Source organism: Stegodyphus dumicola, chromosome 9 (assembly GCF_044657685.1).
Source record: "Stegodyphus dumicola isolate Sdum_Otavi_A_Nest chromosome 9, ASM4465768v1".
In the NCBI taxonomy this organism is placed as follows: Eukaryota; Metazoa; Arthropoda; class Arachnida; order Araneae; family Eresidae; genus Stegodyphus; species Stegodyphus dumicola.
The window spans coordinates 83,884,932-83,902,570 of NC_140776.1; the positions used below are offsets into that span (position 1 = coordinate 83,884,932).

At 32.7% G+C, this 17,639-nt stretch overlaps 1 protein-coding gene across 1 annotated transcript in view; it reads left to right on the forward strand.

The window, feature by feature from the left end:
* LOC146995396 (cullin-5-like) overlaps positions 1-17,639 on the forward strand; it is a 201,130-nt gene that overhangs the window by 94,543 nt on the left and 88,948 nt on the right. Inside the window, exons 7-10 of the mRNA XM_085823109.1 lie at positions 4,213-4,268; positions 13,761-13,868; positions 14,598-14,662; positions 14,808-14,940. Of these exons, the coding sequence (XP_085679235.1) occupies positions 4,213-4,268; positions 13,761-13,868; positions 14,598-14,662; positions 14,808-14,940 (362 nt within the window). The remainder of the gene's footprint in view (positions 1-4,212; positions 4,269-13,760; positions 13,869-14,597; positions 14,663-14,807; positions 14,941-17,639) is intronic.

Below are 17,639 nucleotides of genomic sequence, written 5' to 3' on the forward strand. Positions count from 1 at the left end.
CACTCAGAAAAAATTGAGCCATAGCCATAAAACTTGGCAGGAATGTGGTCAAGAGATATACAAATGATTTAAATTTCAACGGCAATGAGACATGGGTAAGTGTGCTGTGGGCATATGAGGTGTACAGTTGGAAGAGTTTTGAAGCATGACTACTTGTGCCATAGGGCTATTTGAACGAATCTCTAAACTTGGATTGATGGTATTGTGACTATAGATGCCTCTGAGATGTAACCGACAGCAGTACAAATAGTTGTCTTACTTTGAGAAGGGGCGTATAGTAGGCCTCAGAGAAGCAGGTTGGTCAAACATGCATATTGGCCACCATCTCGGGCAGAGCGATATGGTAGTTGCTCAGTGTTGAGGACTATGAATAACAGAAGGGATAGATAGAGTCAGGGCATTCCAGGTACACGAATGAATGTGAGGATCGTGCACTCATAAGAGTGGCCACTTCCGCACCAACAACGTCACTACTAACGATTCGATGCCATTTACCACCTTTCAGGCATCCAGTGGTATCAAGAAAAACCATTCAGAGATGACTGGCCAATGCTGGTATATGCTGCCAATGTCCATTAAGATGCCTATCGCTGACCCCACATTATAGACAGTGTCAGTTGGATTTTTGGCTGAACTCGGGCAAGCTGGAGTGTGACTGACTGGAGGCATGTGATCTTCAGCGATAAATCTCGATTCAGTCTCGGTGTTGATGATCAATGCACATACGTGTGGAGGCGGCCAGACCAGTGGTCTGATCCATGATTTGTTGTCAAGCAGCATATGGCTATTACACAAGGTGTTACAATATGGGGAGTGATTTGCTGGGACACACAATCACCTCTAGTTGTCCTTCAAGGCAATATCAGCAAGACAACATTCATCTATATACTGTGTGATTCTCCCAACAATGCCTTCATGGATATGACATACTCCCATGTCCTGCCAGATCATGATACTCCCATGTCCTGCCAGGTGGCAGAGTGGAAAGCATGATGATGCAATTTAGCACAACATATCTTGAAAAATCACAATCTTTATTTTTTCCATGCATATCAAATAATCCTTTTTCAGACAAGATATTTCTTAATAATATTTGAATAGAATAACTCCCATTTTGAAGTACGACATCATCTTAAGCAAGTAAGCGGCAGCAGCATGGATGAAAAGCGTCTTACCAGCAGGAGAGCTAACGCGGAAAAGGGAAAAGTTATAGTACTTTCATAGGAAGAAGGCTGGGAGTGGGAAAGTTTCAGTTCACAGTTTTGGTTTAGAATTAATTTGATTGGACAAGAGGCATCTGCATTAAAACGTTACATAAGATAGAAAAGTCTGGAACCTGTGAGAAGAGATGAATTTAGGGGCAGATTACCAAATTTAGAATGTTAATTTTGAGGTTGTCAATTATTTTTTTGAAACAGCTATCATATTTTGTTATGTCTTACATATCCCCCCCTTCAAAAGAAAAGTTGTGTGAGCAGAGTGGAAGAAAAAGCATTAGAGCAGCAAAATGTAGTTATAATTGTGAAAATATAAAACATATTTACTTTTTTTAAACAAAAAATTATTGCCGTAAAACTTTGACCGATATTTTGAATCAATTTTGACATTTCACTGAATGTCATAAAATTTTGAATTCAATAATAATTTTAGACGCTGTACTCTTTTAAAACAAATTCACATTTTTTAGTGTTCTGAGATAAGAATGTCCAATGAAATTTTGTAAAGTTCTTGAAAGTTCCACATGGTAAAAGTTCAAATTTTTTCACAAACTAAATGTTCAAATAAAATTCTTTCAAATTTTTGTTGATGAAAATATTTCTATTATATTACAAATTAAGATGCCAATTTTCATATTATTTAATTTTTTTTTCAACAAAGGCATTTTAAAATATAAAAATTTAAAAAATGTAAAATATTTTCTAATCAAAGCTTACTATTATGAAAACATACTCAGCGAAAAAAATGCATCATATTTGTGGACTATCTGGCATTGAGAGGTTTTACCAGATATTTTCATTCTATTCGAACTCTTTTTATGAAAAGGACTTTCAAAAAACAAAATGGACATTTTAACAAAATTGAGAACTTTTGTAATTATAACTTATTTATTTATCAGTATTCCATATTTATTATGTTATAGTTTTAAAATTAGTCATATATTGTATATGTATTTATAACTCATAGTTTTAATGTTCAAAATTTCATATGCTATAAAGTCCAAATTTTATATGAGAAAGTCATAAACTATGATAGGCCATAGTTAAAGCTTGTACGCTATGTCCTGGATGTTTTCATGTCTTTTCTCATACTTTTGCTTTACTCCTGTACTAATGCTTTTCTCACCAAGGCCTCTCCTTTTGACGGGGGGGGGGAAGATGTAAAATATAAAAAGAAATATGATGGCTTTGCTCTTTGCGAACCAGCAACCTTTAATTAATTTTCTGCAATTCAGGATCTTCCCCTAGACCAGTACCTTCTAGAACATTCGCGCCTATTGCATAACCTCCTCATATAAATGCTGCGTCATAAGTCTTTCTACATTTTTCTAGAAGCTACTCTGTTACATAACCTTTCATATAAATGCTGCGTCATAAGTTCTCCTACACAGATGCCTTCTCGCCTTCATTCTGCTAATGCCTCCGCTATGCTCTTCTTTCTTTGTTAGAACGTTATAAGTCAGTCGTATCTAATAATTCAATTACTGAATAAGTATTTGAGTAACTTCATCTGGAAAAAATCATCTGCTTTAAAATAAAATAAAGATGTGCTGTTAAAAGTGAAAAGTCCTGAGTCGTCATTTTTCTCCGTGTTGCAATCATCCCAGCTTCGTCAACCATCTGCCAAAACGTGAAATGGAATAGCCTCACCATTCACCCACGATGTGTGGGAATAACTGAAAACATTACACATGCACATATATATATATATATATATATATATATATATATGAGGGAATCGGAGTCTTTAAAATTTCAGGAATCAGAATTCGTCATTTTCCCTACCGATTCCACATTCTAGATGTGGATAGAATGGGGTGTTTAGCCAAGTGGCGTAGTGGTAAACAACAGGCCATGGCTCAACATCACCTCAAATCATATCTTTCAGAATTTCTGTGGAGGCAAAAATTATGTTTTTGAGGAATCAATTAAAAGCAGTTTCAGAAAAATGGCCTTGCCATAATGATTGTTAAAACTATTCTTAGGCAACAAGATTTGAGTATTATTGTTATTGTATATTGTGTGATTTATTTATATCTTTGTGTCTCACTAGCTGGTGAGATATCTTGTTGATTGGCGATTCTTAGTCTTGGGGGCCACTATAATAAGGAAGTACCATTAATTCTTTACTTTGACTGTATTATATTTGATAGATTTTTTTTGGTAATATATATCTAATTAAACATGCTAGAAGTATTTTAATTAATGCTTAAGTGTTTTTAAAACATTTTCTTTGTAATAAGAATTTTTTAAGTTAATTAGAAATAGGCGAGAAGTTAAAATTTTTTTTAAAAAGAATAATAATACCAGATTGATATGTCATTTTTATAGAAAGTGTCTTCTGGTAAAAAAGATGTCTTTTGAAACCAAATATATTATTTTATAAGGAAAGACATTATTTAATTCTTTCTAAATGTGTTTTTGGTAGAAGTTTAAATGATTTCCAGCTATTAAGTTGGCATGATTTCTTTCCCTTCTTTCTGTAGTATGCAAATGTTTGCAAGTTCCCGAACATTTAAAAAATATATGTTTTAGGTCTTTATTGTACTGCACAGTCACGTGATAGTTTTAGATGCATATTTTATAAATCTTTTGGTAATTGGATCATTTCTTAACATTTTTTACTTCTTTGTACAAAGTAAAGGAAGCTTTGTAATAGAAACATTTCCGGATATATTTCAATGAAAATATCCATTTTACCTCTCTCGAATCCATTTGAATGGTTTTTTTTCCCTCCTCCTCAATGATATCTGTGCATATGGCCTGAATAAAGGAATTTCTTTCCAAAATGGATTCAGAAGGAATTTTTTTTCCATGACATCTGTACATACATATGTATGTGTCTCGCTTACCTCAAAAACAATTAGCTGTAGAACAGAGAAATTTTGTACATGGGAGTGCTATAACATCTAATTGTGCAACTCCTTTTTTTGTTGCAATCAGCTGCACCAATTATATATAAAAATTATTAAAGACAATTATGAAATTATTAAAGACAGAACTTTAAAGCATTTAATGAATCTTGGCACCAAATTTCAACCCACTTTTAAAGTAAGCAAAAAATTCAGCATCCAATAATTTCTAGAAAAAATCTAGAAAGTTCCATAGTCTTCTCCAGCTACAAAACTAACTTACCTACTACAACTTATCTAGAATAGAAAGAAGCAATGCTCCATGACTTCAAAAAGCATACCAAAGAACACATAATAAATGAGATTTAGACAAGAAAGTTAAAATATTGAAGAATTTTTTTACCATTACGAAAATTGGCAAAGCCAGTAACAACTTTAGTATTATTTAAAAGGTTTTCTACCATAATCTGATTATAGAAGAACTCCATGCCGCAGTAACTATGGCGAATATTCTGCAAAGACGTTTCACTGCAATTCATTGAAGACTTAAAATAACCACCAGTATATTTTACAATAGATTCTCCAACCTTTATGCATTGCTCAAATTTCACAAAATGCCAGATTTCAATTTATAGCTAACAAGACCAGAAATTACATGAAAGAAATAGAAAACCGTTTTGCTAAAATACTTAACAGTTCTCTACTTTAATTAAGACACACAGATGCAAGATCACAATTTCACTTGGATAATAAGTAATAACACACAGATACTAGAAATGCTTCTCACTATTAAAATTAAAATTATTTTCCGTTAATGATTTTGAGAATTTATACATGGCTGTTCCGTTGCAAGAAGTATTTGACAGTCTTTTAACTCTACCAGATTTATTTCCACAAATTATTACGGTTATTTCCAAGGAAGAATGGCAGCTGTATTTAGAAAGTATTCTTTTTAATAATTACATTGCTTTTAATAATGCTTTTTTTAAGCAAATCAACAGTATCCTAATGGGGATAAGATCTAGTTCAGTGATCTATAATGTGTACCTTTTCACCAAGGAATTTCATTTTCAACAACAGTTATCTCAAGTACAAAGTTCATATTACTAAAGCATATACAAATACATGGATGATATTATTGCAATCAATAACTTCAATAAAATAGAATTCGATCACATTTATCCTTCATGTTTGAAACTCAATAAAACTAACTTTCAACAAGGAGATATTAATTAACTTGATTAGCAAATTATCAACTTTAAAGATATCAAAATTTATGACAAGAAGAAATTTTGATTTTCCTACTGTTAAACTAATCTATTGACACTCCAGTATCTCCAGAAGAGTAATTCTAAATACCATACATACTCAGCTCCTTAGAATAAAAAGTATTTGTAACAAAGTCGAATACTTACAAGAAGAAATAAATTATTTAGTCAAAATTCTCTTTGAGAATAAAACACCTCTATTAAAAATTTCTATAACCCTGAAGAAAGCTGCTATTAACTGTATTTTAAAAAAATTTTTCATTTATAGTGATATGATATTTATTAATTAAGACACAATAACACGCTGAACAAATACTAATTCAGAAGCCAAACAACAAATATCAGCGTTATATTTTGAAAATTTTCACAGGACTAGTTTCGATAGTTTTACCGAACCACCATCCTCAGCTGCAAAACCTCAAATGAACAAGATAGGAAATAATGATTAGATAAGATAAGAAAGCCTAAACAAGAATAAGCAAGTGGTGCCATCTGTTGATGAAACCAGAACTAAAACATAATTTCTTTAAACGCTGAAGGCAAAGATGGATTGGAATTAGAATCGTTAACTAGAACAGAAAAATTCTTGTCCAGGCTTTCTTATCTAATCATTATTTCATATCTTGTTCATTTGCGGTTTTGCAGCTAGTCCTGTGAAAATTTTGAAAATATAATGCTGATTTTTGTTGTTTGACTTCTGAATTAGTATTTGTTCGGCGTGTTATTGTGTCTTAATTATAGAAGTCCCAAACAGGCTTATTTTGTGCTTTCTTTTTTCCACGTGGTTTTTGTCGTGTTGCGTTTGTATGTGTTTCCGAGCCCAAAACGGCTTATTTTTTGCTTCCTTTTTTGCACATGGTGTGGCCGCCATTTTGTGATTGAATGGGTTTCGGTAAGTACTTTTTTGCAATTTTCTAGTTCTGTTTATGTTTCGCATATTTGGATATTGTGCTTTGCTTGTCTGATTTCATGCATTTTGGTTACAAGCGTTTTGTTTTCTATTCGTTTCAGTGAAAGTTTTTTCTGCTGTTTTGTATGTGCTTTATTATTATTTAGTTTGATTTTCTGCATTGTTTATCATGCCTTCATCCATTAATCGTTTCACTAAATTACACCTGAAGCAGCAAAAATTCCTGAATCATCTTGACTTTTTACTTAAATGTAAATGTAAAAAATTGATCTCCAATTTTATTCAAATCAAATCTAATCAAAAACCTTCCAGTCGCATTTCAAGAATTCTGTTAAATTTCAAGCTTGCCTTACTTCGGTCCATCATAAGGGATACACGTCAACAATTGTCCAAAATTGAACATGAACTCTATAAGCTTCATCTGGAACTCCCTAATTCATATCCAAAATTCACTGCCCTTGAACAAAAGTCTTGGTCTAGAACGGAGAATGCAGTTAACCGTCATAAAAACACCCTTGCAGTTATATTCGAAAAACTTTTTTTACAGTCTTCCAGTAGTTCAAAAAAATCTTCCCATTGTAAACATCAAGCCAATAGTTAATATTTCTAATGTTAGTCTTTCAGAAGAACAAGAGAGAAGTCTAAAATATAATTTTAACTTCTCACAAACCTGTAAACTCTCGATTCCAAAGATTTTGGCTCCTATTGAAAAAACTTTCAAGTTCAGTAAAGTTTCAGATTCACAGAAAGAAATGATTAGGCATCTTATCGCTCATAATGTGAAATTCAATAATAAACCTTTGAAACCAAATCTAACTGTGAGAGAAAGAGCTACAATGCGCGAAATTCATTCTAACCCGTATATTATCATTTCAGAGGCATGCAAAGGTGGCCAGATAGCTGTCATGGATAAGAACACTTACATTGATGGTGTCACTAAACTCTTAAACGAAGGACCATATAATCCGATCCCTAAAGATCCTTCACCTTCGGACCTGTCAAAAATGAAAACTGCAATCAAATTTTCACGAATCATTTCAAGCAACTTAAAACATTCGCTTATCTCATCTGTTGCGAATTTTGCCAGATTATATGCTCTTCCCAAAATTCATAAAAGTGGTATTCCTTTCTGCCCTATTGTATCAAGCTCAGGTACTGCCTCATATCCATTAGCTAAATATTTAGTTTCTAGATTTTCAACTCTATTAGACAATAACATTTACACAATAAAAAATTCAATAGAGTTTGTAAAAAAGGTTAAAACATTTCTCCTAGAAATTTACTCATGGTTTCTTTTGATGTAAAATCATTATTCACCAATGTTCCAGTGGAAGGTGCATTAAGATGTCTAGAAACCAGATTTCGTGAATTTCATTTGTCTTGCATCGAAATTGATGAGCTAATTTCTCTCACTCAACTCTGTTTGAAACAAACACATTTTGTTTTCCAAAATAAATATTACAAGCAAACTGAGGGATTAGCCATGGAAAGCCCCCTCACTCCCATCCTGGCTGATATCTACATGCATTATTAGGAATCAAAATTGTTTGAAACATTAAACTTCCCGGCATGGTTCCATTACGTAGACGATACTTTTACCCTGTTTGAAGGTAATAAAGATGATTTAAATAAAGTTCTTTCAACAATGAATTCTATTGATCTTGCTATTCAATTCACTTTTGAATTTGAGACTTGCAATTCTCTTCTGTTTCTCGACATTCTGGTCACACATAACACATCCAATTTCAGTACTACGGTTTACCGTAAACCTTCATCGGTTTCCCTTCTACCACACTTTAAATCATGTCATCCGACTAAACAAAAGTTAGCTTCATTTTATTCCTATGTTTTCCGTGCTCTTCAAGCTTGCTCCTCCAAACTATCCCTTGATAAAGAACTAAATTATTTAAAAGCAATAGCTATTGACGGGCTTTTTACCCAACATTAGTAATCAAGCAGTTAAAAAATTCTCATCTCAACACACTAAAAGGCACACTCTTGTTTTAGGAGATTATAAAAATTCTGTTGTCATTCGCTTCTTTCCATCAATTAGCTATAAAGTTGCACATATTTTGCAGAAATTTAACTTTTGGGTTGTTTATTCTCCCATCAATAAAATTCCGAGTTCCATACTCCAAGACCCCATTCTGTATATGAATTCCTGGGGTATTTATAGGATTCCTTGCCAGTGTGGTATTACATTGGCCAAACTAAGAGAGCCTTAAAATTTCGCGTCAAGGAACATGAGTCATATGTTAGAAAAAAGGAAACACAGAAGTCTTCTGTTGCTCAACATTGTTGGTCCGAAAATCGCACTTTCAATTTTTCTGCTGCCAAAATTATTCAAAAAACATCTTCCATTCGAGAAATGGATTTTCTAGAAGCATTTCACATTAAAAAAAAACCTTTCTGTTCTAGTTAATGATCCTAATTCCAATCCATCTTTGCCTTTGGCCTTTAAAGAAATTATGTTTTAGTTCTGGTTTCATCAACAGATGGCGCCACTTGCTTATTCTTGTCCAGGCTTTCTTATCATATCTAATCATTATTTCCTATCTTGTTCATTTGCGGTTTTGCAGCTGAGGATGGTGGTTCGGCAGAACCATCGAAACTAGTCCTGTGAAAATTTTGAAAATATAACGCTGATTTTTGTTGTTTGACTTCTGAATTGATATTTATTACTTAAATCCTAATCAGAGGTAATAGTTGGGTGGCTACGGTAAGAAATTTAATGTAAATATGTACAAAGATTTTGTTTCTTTTCCTTTTCAATTATTAATATTTTACTGGCAAATTTTCTTGCTTAAAATGGGGCTTTTTAGTTTCAGAAACATTTTGTACCCCAATTATATGAAGACTTTTATCTTTTTAAATATATTTTTTCTTTTCCTCAACTTTGAGCCAGTACTACTTTCACAATTTTAAGATTTTACAGAAGACAGCATTTTTAGAGTTTCTTAACGGTGCCACTTTGAACTTTGGTGGTCACCCTTCCCTGTGGTAGTAAATTTCACGACCGCACCCACATTTGACTTCCCCACAAACAGAGTTTAACAGGAGAGGTTTATTTGAACACACGTTTAAATACTTAGCTCTGCTGTTAGAGACTGAACCTCATTGCATACTTTTCCCAAGAACTACCATCTTTGGGTTCTTCAGAGCCACTCTGAATTCTACAAGAAACTCAGTTTGGTCATCTGAAGGATTAAGTAAATTTTCGTTTGAAGAATGTGATATGATTTCAATAAGTTTGCATTTTTTAAATTTTATATTTCATAGGTTCTTTCAATTTTATTTTTATTAGACTTTCAGTTTTTGTCGAAATGGGCTGTGCTTTGATTTTATTATTTAAGCAATCTTTATGAAGAGTTATTCGTTTTCTTGGAATTAAAAGTTTAGTTAAACATAATCAGGGAACACTCATTTTTAGAATATTGTTTAAATAACTATTTGTTTTAAAATACACTTACATTGTGATCTGTCTTTATATTTCAATTTGAATTTCAGATATACATATAATGATTTTAGCCCCCCTTTTTTTTGAATAATCATTTTACATTATGTAATGTTCAGATTCACTTTTTTTGGTTTAATATGAGTTTGTATGTATTATAAATTTCCTTCTTTTGTCGGTTTTTGATCTCAAATTTACCAGAAGAACAAAACGCATTTTCGAAGCATATTAATTAACTTTTATGAAGCTTTTATTCATTTTCCCCTGATGAGTTCTGAATTAAAGTTTGAATAATGGGAGATTAATTTTTATGCTCTTGTATACACTGTTTTGCAAAAAAAAAAAAAAAAAAAAAAAAAAAAAAAAAAAAATTGAAGCACCATAAAGGAAGTGGTTGTTTTTGATAAAATTGAATATGTGTATGGCTCATACACAGATAATAAAAGGATTAAAAAATCAAGGTCATAATACTTGTTCACGGCTCACAATCACGCATTGAGTGTTCAAATTAGTAGCTAGTCAACTGTTTGAACCGCCCTGGCGGCAATGCATGCTTGAATTTGTTGAGGCAATGAGTGGTAGAGGCTCCTAATGTCATTCTGCGACACATTCTGCCAGGCATTCACCAGTTGTCGCTCCAGATATGCAATATTTTGTGGTGCCCGAATCTGGCGGCCTATCATGTCCCAGACATGCTCGATTGGTAAAAGGCCTGGTGACCTTGCTGGCCAAGGAAGAGTATCAGCTACGCAGAGACAGTCCAGAGATATGCGAGTGGTATGTAGCCTGGCATTATCTTGTTGGAAAATGGCCCCAGGACAACGGGCCATGAAGGGTAATGCAACCGGCCTCAGGATGGTATCAACATATCATTGCGCTGTTAAAGATGTACGGAGGATGACTAAAGATGACCTGCTTTCATAAGAAACTCCCACTCTCCAGACAACTCTGCCGATGTTGTGGGGTCAAAGGCAAACGTCTTAAAGGCCTCTGTGAGCGTAACCCTGCCTCAGACAAGGGCCATGAGATGGAGGGCGGTACCATGGAAGTTATAGACATGGCTGTAGTGCATTGAATGGTCGACAGTGATACCATTGGGGCAGTTTGAACCTGGTATCTTGCCTTGCATTTGTGATTCTTGTCCTTCCAGAGCCTTCATTTCGTCGGCAATTTCCTTGTAGCAAGCATTGCTGCCACCATCTTTGCACAGCAGTGTGTGTACGCTGCAGGTGGCTGCCTGTTGCTCGCTGTGACCACCCAGCTTCATACAACCCTACAATGGGACCACATTTTAAGTCGTTTAGTTGTCTGTAAGATCTTCGAATCATCGTAATGGCATTTTTAGTTGCTTCTTGAAGGAATTACAAGGGCAGCAACAAAGAAAGATAAATTTTCCTCCTCTGTTACTGGTTTTATACTTTGCAAATTGCTCACTAGAAACGCGGGCTATGATCGCAATTCCTGTTCATTTGCCTTGAAACTTTGATCATTTGCATGTTCGATCAAGATGTTTTTGTATACCAAATTTCATCATGATTGCAAAAGTCTTTTTTGGTGCTTCGATTTTTTTTTTTTTTTTTTTTTTTTCTTCAAAAGAGTGTATATTTTCCCTTTTTACATTTTTAGAATTCAAGTTTTATACTACTATGATAATTTTTTATTTTGAAATGTTTTGATTTTATGTTTAACCCCTTTAAAAGGATGCAGTTATTAATATTGTCCAGGATTCACCTTGCTTTGACTCCAATTTACTTTTAACTTTATTTTAAATATATATATATATATGTGCCAGGTAAGAGACCCTCTTACCTGGCTCAGTGATCTCTGCTTTTTATTCTTATATGTTGAGAAATTTTGCATTTTTTGCTTTAAAAGTGACTGAATAATGTTGTTATATTCTGGCTTATGCCCTTTAGTCAATGTGCATGCAATAGTTGTAGAATTATCAACAATTTAAAATTTAAGTGATGTTAAGCCTAATGAGGCTGCAATTCGTTTACATCTGAAGCTCTTAGTAGAATAGTGAATTAAATCAGTTGGTGCACCAACTTAAGTTTCTTTTTGTGCAGGAAGGCCAGTATTTAACTTTCAATTTTTGTATGCCGAAAATTTCTGTCCAATGGTCAAACTGCTTGTTTTGGCATAGAAACTCTAATTTTTATTGCAAAAATTGTTTTTTTAAACTGTATTTGGTACTTTAGGTTTTCTTGCATTTTACAATTTTAATGAAGATTTCTTGAGTTTTAATATATTTTTGCTATGCCATGAAATCAGAACTGAATTAATTGAATGTAAAATATATTTCTAATGAAATTTGAGGAAATGAGTTTAAGTGAAATGCAGCAAAAAATGTGTATAATTTAATAAGCCATACAAGGAAATCATTGTGGTGTTCACATCAGTTTTTTTCCTTATAAAGTTTTCTAATGATATCCTTAATTTCTTTTGGAGTGGTAAAATTTGGTATGTTCTTGGCAGTTATTTTAGTAAGCTTAATTTAGGAATTACATGATTTATCTTGTTGATGGTTAAAAAATTTACAAGATTCCAAAAGACAGCTCCAATGTAAAAAGTATAGGTTTTCTGGAAAATTTTGCAACATTTTGATGATTACAAAACACAAGAAAATTCATCGCATAAGCACAAATTTGTTCTATGACTTTTAGTTACTTATCTGGCAGCTGCAAAATATTTTTTTTAACGTCATTAGGTTTATTCATAAAGAAGTTAATGACTTCTGTTTTACAGTCAACGTAGATGGCTGTCCATAGAATTTTGAAGTGATCTGAAGGGATTAAAATCTAGTAAATATAGGATAATGTCATAAAGCCCTCCAGCTGTACTCCATGCCTTTGTCTGACATTCACCGAAATCTGGGGCCCACCTGGACAGTTGGTCAGTTCTTCATGCTTTGCTTCTATTGCTGCTATAAACTGCCATTTGGAATAAATTTTCAAAATTTATTATCTGATTTAGTGGCTATAGTTCATAGTATGCAATTCATTTGCAGACTCTTTTATGCAAAGCATTACTTTTTTGGGATGTGCCCTCTGTGAGTATTGCTAAAGGAAGTTTGTTTGGTTTACCCTATGATCTTTTTTCTTCTTATAGTTATAGTATATTATACACTTCTTGTACACTTATGTACATTAATGAGTCATTTCAAAAAAGGAGCTTCTTTATTTCTTTTTAGCAAAGAATTACCTGCTAACTTGAGCAAGCGTATTCTTCTGTGATAAAGTATGGGGTACTTCTACGTTGCAGTGGATTTACATGCCTGATCTTCTTCAAATGATCTATACTTTTTGGAATATTTAGTCTGTCTATTAGTTCCTGAATTGTATCATGTAAACTTAAGCAATAGCTTCTTTTATAGGTCCTTGTTTACTGTGCATGGTTGTCCAGAGCATGCACCATGCCCGAAGCTGAAATTTCGGTTTTTAGGTATTTCAAAGCAGCTTCAAACTGTGGGTTTAAAAACAGCATTTTTTCTACATACATCACAAATTTGACTAGCCATTAAAATAACTTTTTTTTTTTTTTTTTTTTTTTTTTAAACTAAAAGAACATAATATGACAAAAATGAATTTTTAAGTTCTCAATTCTTAGCACTGTACTGAACAAAATTTATGCCAAAACAGACTCTAGAATTATACAGCGTGAGTGGAAGAGACTGTGTTTAAACATCTGCTTGAATCAAGGTCATTTTTTATCAGTGGTAACAAAATAATTACAAGAAAATACACTTCAGTTTGAAAATCGAGAGAAATTTACACACGATACAATAGTTTCTTATGATTTGAGACTATGAATTATGCCAAGTCACTTTAAAAAATTTAAAAGGTTATTTATTTTCTCAAGCAACTAGCATTGTGTTTATGCATGGAAAAAAAAAAATCAGAATTATAGATCTTATTTGTGGAGGATATAAATTTTTAAAAGTATTTTGGTGTTTGAAACTGAACCATAAAATAAAGTTCATTTGTTATTATATAGCATCTGTTTTAAATTTCTGTTTATTTATTTACTATTATATTTCTGGTGTGTTTATTTTTACAGGACTTTGAAAAATATGTAGAACAATTATTAAAATTATTTGCAAGGTTTAGCAAGCTAGTCAAGGAAGCATTTAATGACGATCCTAGATTTTTAACATCAAGAGATAAGGTATTGCTCATATTTATGTTATAACTGAGAGATTTACCATATAGCATGTTCTAGTTAAAATCAAATTTAACAGAAATATTTCAATGGGAAAAATATATTTATGTATTTCTTAAAAGTAAAAGTAAAAAAAAAAAAAAAAAATGTTCTTGTGGTATTCCTGTAATTTCAGCAAATATTCCATCAGCTTTAACTCATTCACATCGAAGTCACCCGAAACGTCTGACCATTCAGATATAAGCAGGTTGCTCAAATGTCTGAATACATTTCTACCTGGTGCTTTTCTTCATCATGTTAGTGCATGCCGCATTGGTTTCGGGAGTTGTTAAATGACATACCAACCATTCTTTTGAAGCTATTAAGTAGCTCTGTTATTTGAATTGTGCCTTTGCTCTTCTTTATGTATTGTCAATGTTTCACTATTGGTGCTTTCAACTGCAGTCGTGTCCCAAGGGAAAACTGCACGCTGGGTGAAACCACACAAGAGAGTAATCGCTTCACTTAAAAAAGTAAGCTATTGTTAATGCTGTAGCATTCTACTTTGAATGGGAAAAGAAAATCCATTCCAACAAAAATTTGTATATACAGGCATTTCAGATGTTTGAGAGAAACAGATTTGGGTCTCTATCGATGCGAAAGAGTTAATAGGTGTATAGTAAATAATAATAATAATAATAATAATAATAATAATTAGTATTTTGTTCTATTTGTTTAAGAATATTTCATTCACAGGCTTTTAAGGAAGTTGTTAACGATACATCTGTTTTCTGCTTAGAGTGGTCTACAAAGCAAAAAGTGTAAGATCATATCTGTTTTTCACATAAAATTCATAAATTGTTAATTTTAATGTCACATAAAAATGTACATTTTGAAGTAGCTCTGCTCACTTTGTTAGAAAATGCTATTTAATAATTTCCGAATATTAAATGTTCTTCTCTACAGGATTGGCAACAGAACTCAACCAGAATTTCGCTGTGCCGAGCTTTTAGCTAATTATTGTGATGTGCTGCTTAGGAAAACCTCTCTCACCAAAAAATTGACATCAGATGAAGTTGATAAAAAATTAAAAGGAGTGGTATGTATTTATATTTTCTGCTATCAGTAGTTAGGTATAAAATATAATTGACAGATTTAAATGTTTTAAGTTACAGTTCTATGTAATATATATGTATGCATTACATAACTATACCAAATTTTTGTTAGTTAATGTAAAATTTGATGAAAATAATTTTTTTATTTTAAATTAATACTTAATTTTCAAATTAATGCATGAGATTTGTTTTTTCCCCCATTGGGTGGACACATACTTATTAAGCATTGGTTGAGAATGGCTGAGCATATCACTCATTTAGCTATTTCATCCTCAGAAGTATTGTCCATGGGTATTCAATATTGTACCCCAGTAAAGGGGAATTGACAAACATCCATATCTTCTCCAGGAATCGAATTCAGGTCCTATAATATGGCATTTGCACTGCTAACCACTTTAAAGAACAACAGGGAATAAACTTAAGATTTCATAAAAACTGGAATTCTCTTCTTTTCTTTAATTATTCAATATCTTATGAAAATGCGTTTATTTATTACAGAGGGTGTTTACACATTTTTAGAATAATTTTTGGGCCATTTAATTTATGTTTAAAATGTGAAGAGTATTTTTTTAAATGTTCGATCTGATAGCCTTTTTACTGGACTGTAAGTCTGGGTCATGATTTCTATGATGGAAGGGCTCTTCTGATTTCCATGATAGAAGGACTCTCCATAAAATTTTGGCAGTATTGATCTCCATTCCTGTTCCACTTCTTCCAGGGTTCATCAATTGTGGTGGGTAGCACTTACAAAGAGCTCATTTTGAGACACTAGATACACAGTAGTCCATAGGTCAGGGAACTTTGTTCGAATACGTTAAAAAGGTATATACAGTATGAAGTCCATAATCCGGACTCATCAGGACTTCATCCGGATTAGGGGTTTTTCCGGATCATAGATCATCAATTTAAATCTGGTAAGATTGCATACAGAAATTACACAATTAAAAATATGAAACTGTAATTTATGAAATAAAGAGCAATTATGATCTAAAGGGTATCAAAATTTACAAAAAAAAGCTTAATATTTATTTGTTTACTGTGTTAAACATTTCTTTCAATGTAAGTTGTTTAAGTTGGTTTGTTTTTTGTGCCAATACTTTCTTTTTAATTCTATAAACAGACATAATTTCTTGTTCAGTTACAAAGTTCCACTGTTCAAGTCCTGTAATTGTTGTGTTGCGAATACCGACTAACTTATCAATCGAAATTTTTTTGTTTTCAATAACCTCTCTGTCACTTTCTTCACTATCAGAAGCGGTATTTTCTGGATCTAGAACCATACTACAGATTTCGCTGTCCATTAATTGATTGATAATTGGGGCATTGTCGTCCCAATGAAAAACTTCTGTTATATCATCTTCATTTATTATCGCTTCTCCACATTTCTTTACAAAATCCAATAACTGGAAAATTTCACCTTTACTTTGCGATGTCTGAATACCTTCAAATTCGCGGCTATGAATGACCATGAAATATGGTCACCATGATATATGGTAGCTGGCCATAAATTATGCCAAGCATTTTTTAATGTGTCTGGAGACACATCCTCCCAACGTGCATGCGCAAACGAGCAATAACGAGCATGCATAAAGCATACAAAAAAAGTTTTTGGATTTTGAGGTCTGGATTATAGATCATTCCGGATAATGGACGTCCGGAGTACGGACTTTGTACTATATGTATATATGATCGGTCTTCATTTTTTCAAGAAATTCTGTGGTACTTTTCAAAGTATGACTTTGTCTTGATAAATTCTTCTTGCTTTGTCTTGATAAATTCGTACGCTTTGAAAGTCACTGGCATAAAGAAATGGAATTTCTATTGTCAATATCAGTCATAAAACTTTCTCTTGATAGTGAATTAATGTTGAAATTTATTTCTGCTCTTCTTATTTTTATTTTCCTACTGTAAAAGAATCCTGCGGCAATCATAAAGCCATTACAGAAACTTAATTATGCATTGACGGAACTAAGTTTATGGTTTCTTTTTCTCTTCCTTTTCAGTATCAAATAAAACATTTTTTTAGTTGTTGCCATCATTTAGGTAAAACCATGCTTCAGCAAAGGTCGCAATGTATTTTCATTTATGTCCTGCTAAATAGTTTTCATACAGGGTTCTGCAAGCTGTTGTGTCTTGAGCCACATGCCTTGGCCAAAGCTGGTGAACATTATGCTTTTTAGATTTTTTAAAGTTGTAAGTCTTGGTTTGTTGTTTTATTTTTTGTTGGTACGGATGTATTTAAAGATTTTACAATTGATTTCTGCATCGTCGGATTTTCTCTGGTTACTAATGATTTAACTATAGAAACAGGAGTATGTACCTTTTTTGAATATTTGCTTGAAGTTTTTTCAATGCAGAAGTAATAATTGACGGTTTTTTTCATGTCCAATGAATAATGTTGCTTATTTTGCTCTTAGAAAATATAATAGCATACATTGCTCTAAGCTTCATAATTACAGAATAAGAATAAACTTGAGAGGCATTAGAAACAGTATGTACCTTTTTTTGGTATTCATTTGGAACCTTCTTTCCATGTAGAAGGTCCATTGATGGTTTTTCCTTTTCTGAAGAATAATATTGCTTATTTTCCACTTAGAAATTTTAATGTGATTCATTTCACCGTGTTTCTGAATTACGGAATAGGAATATTACTCTTCGGAAAGCGCAAAAACATATTCCTCGG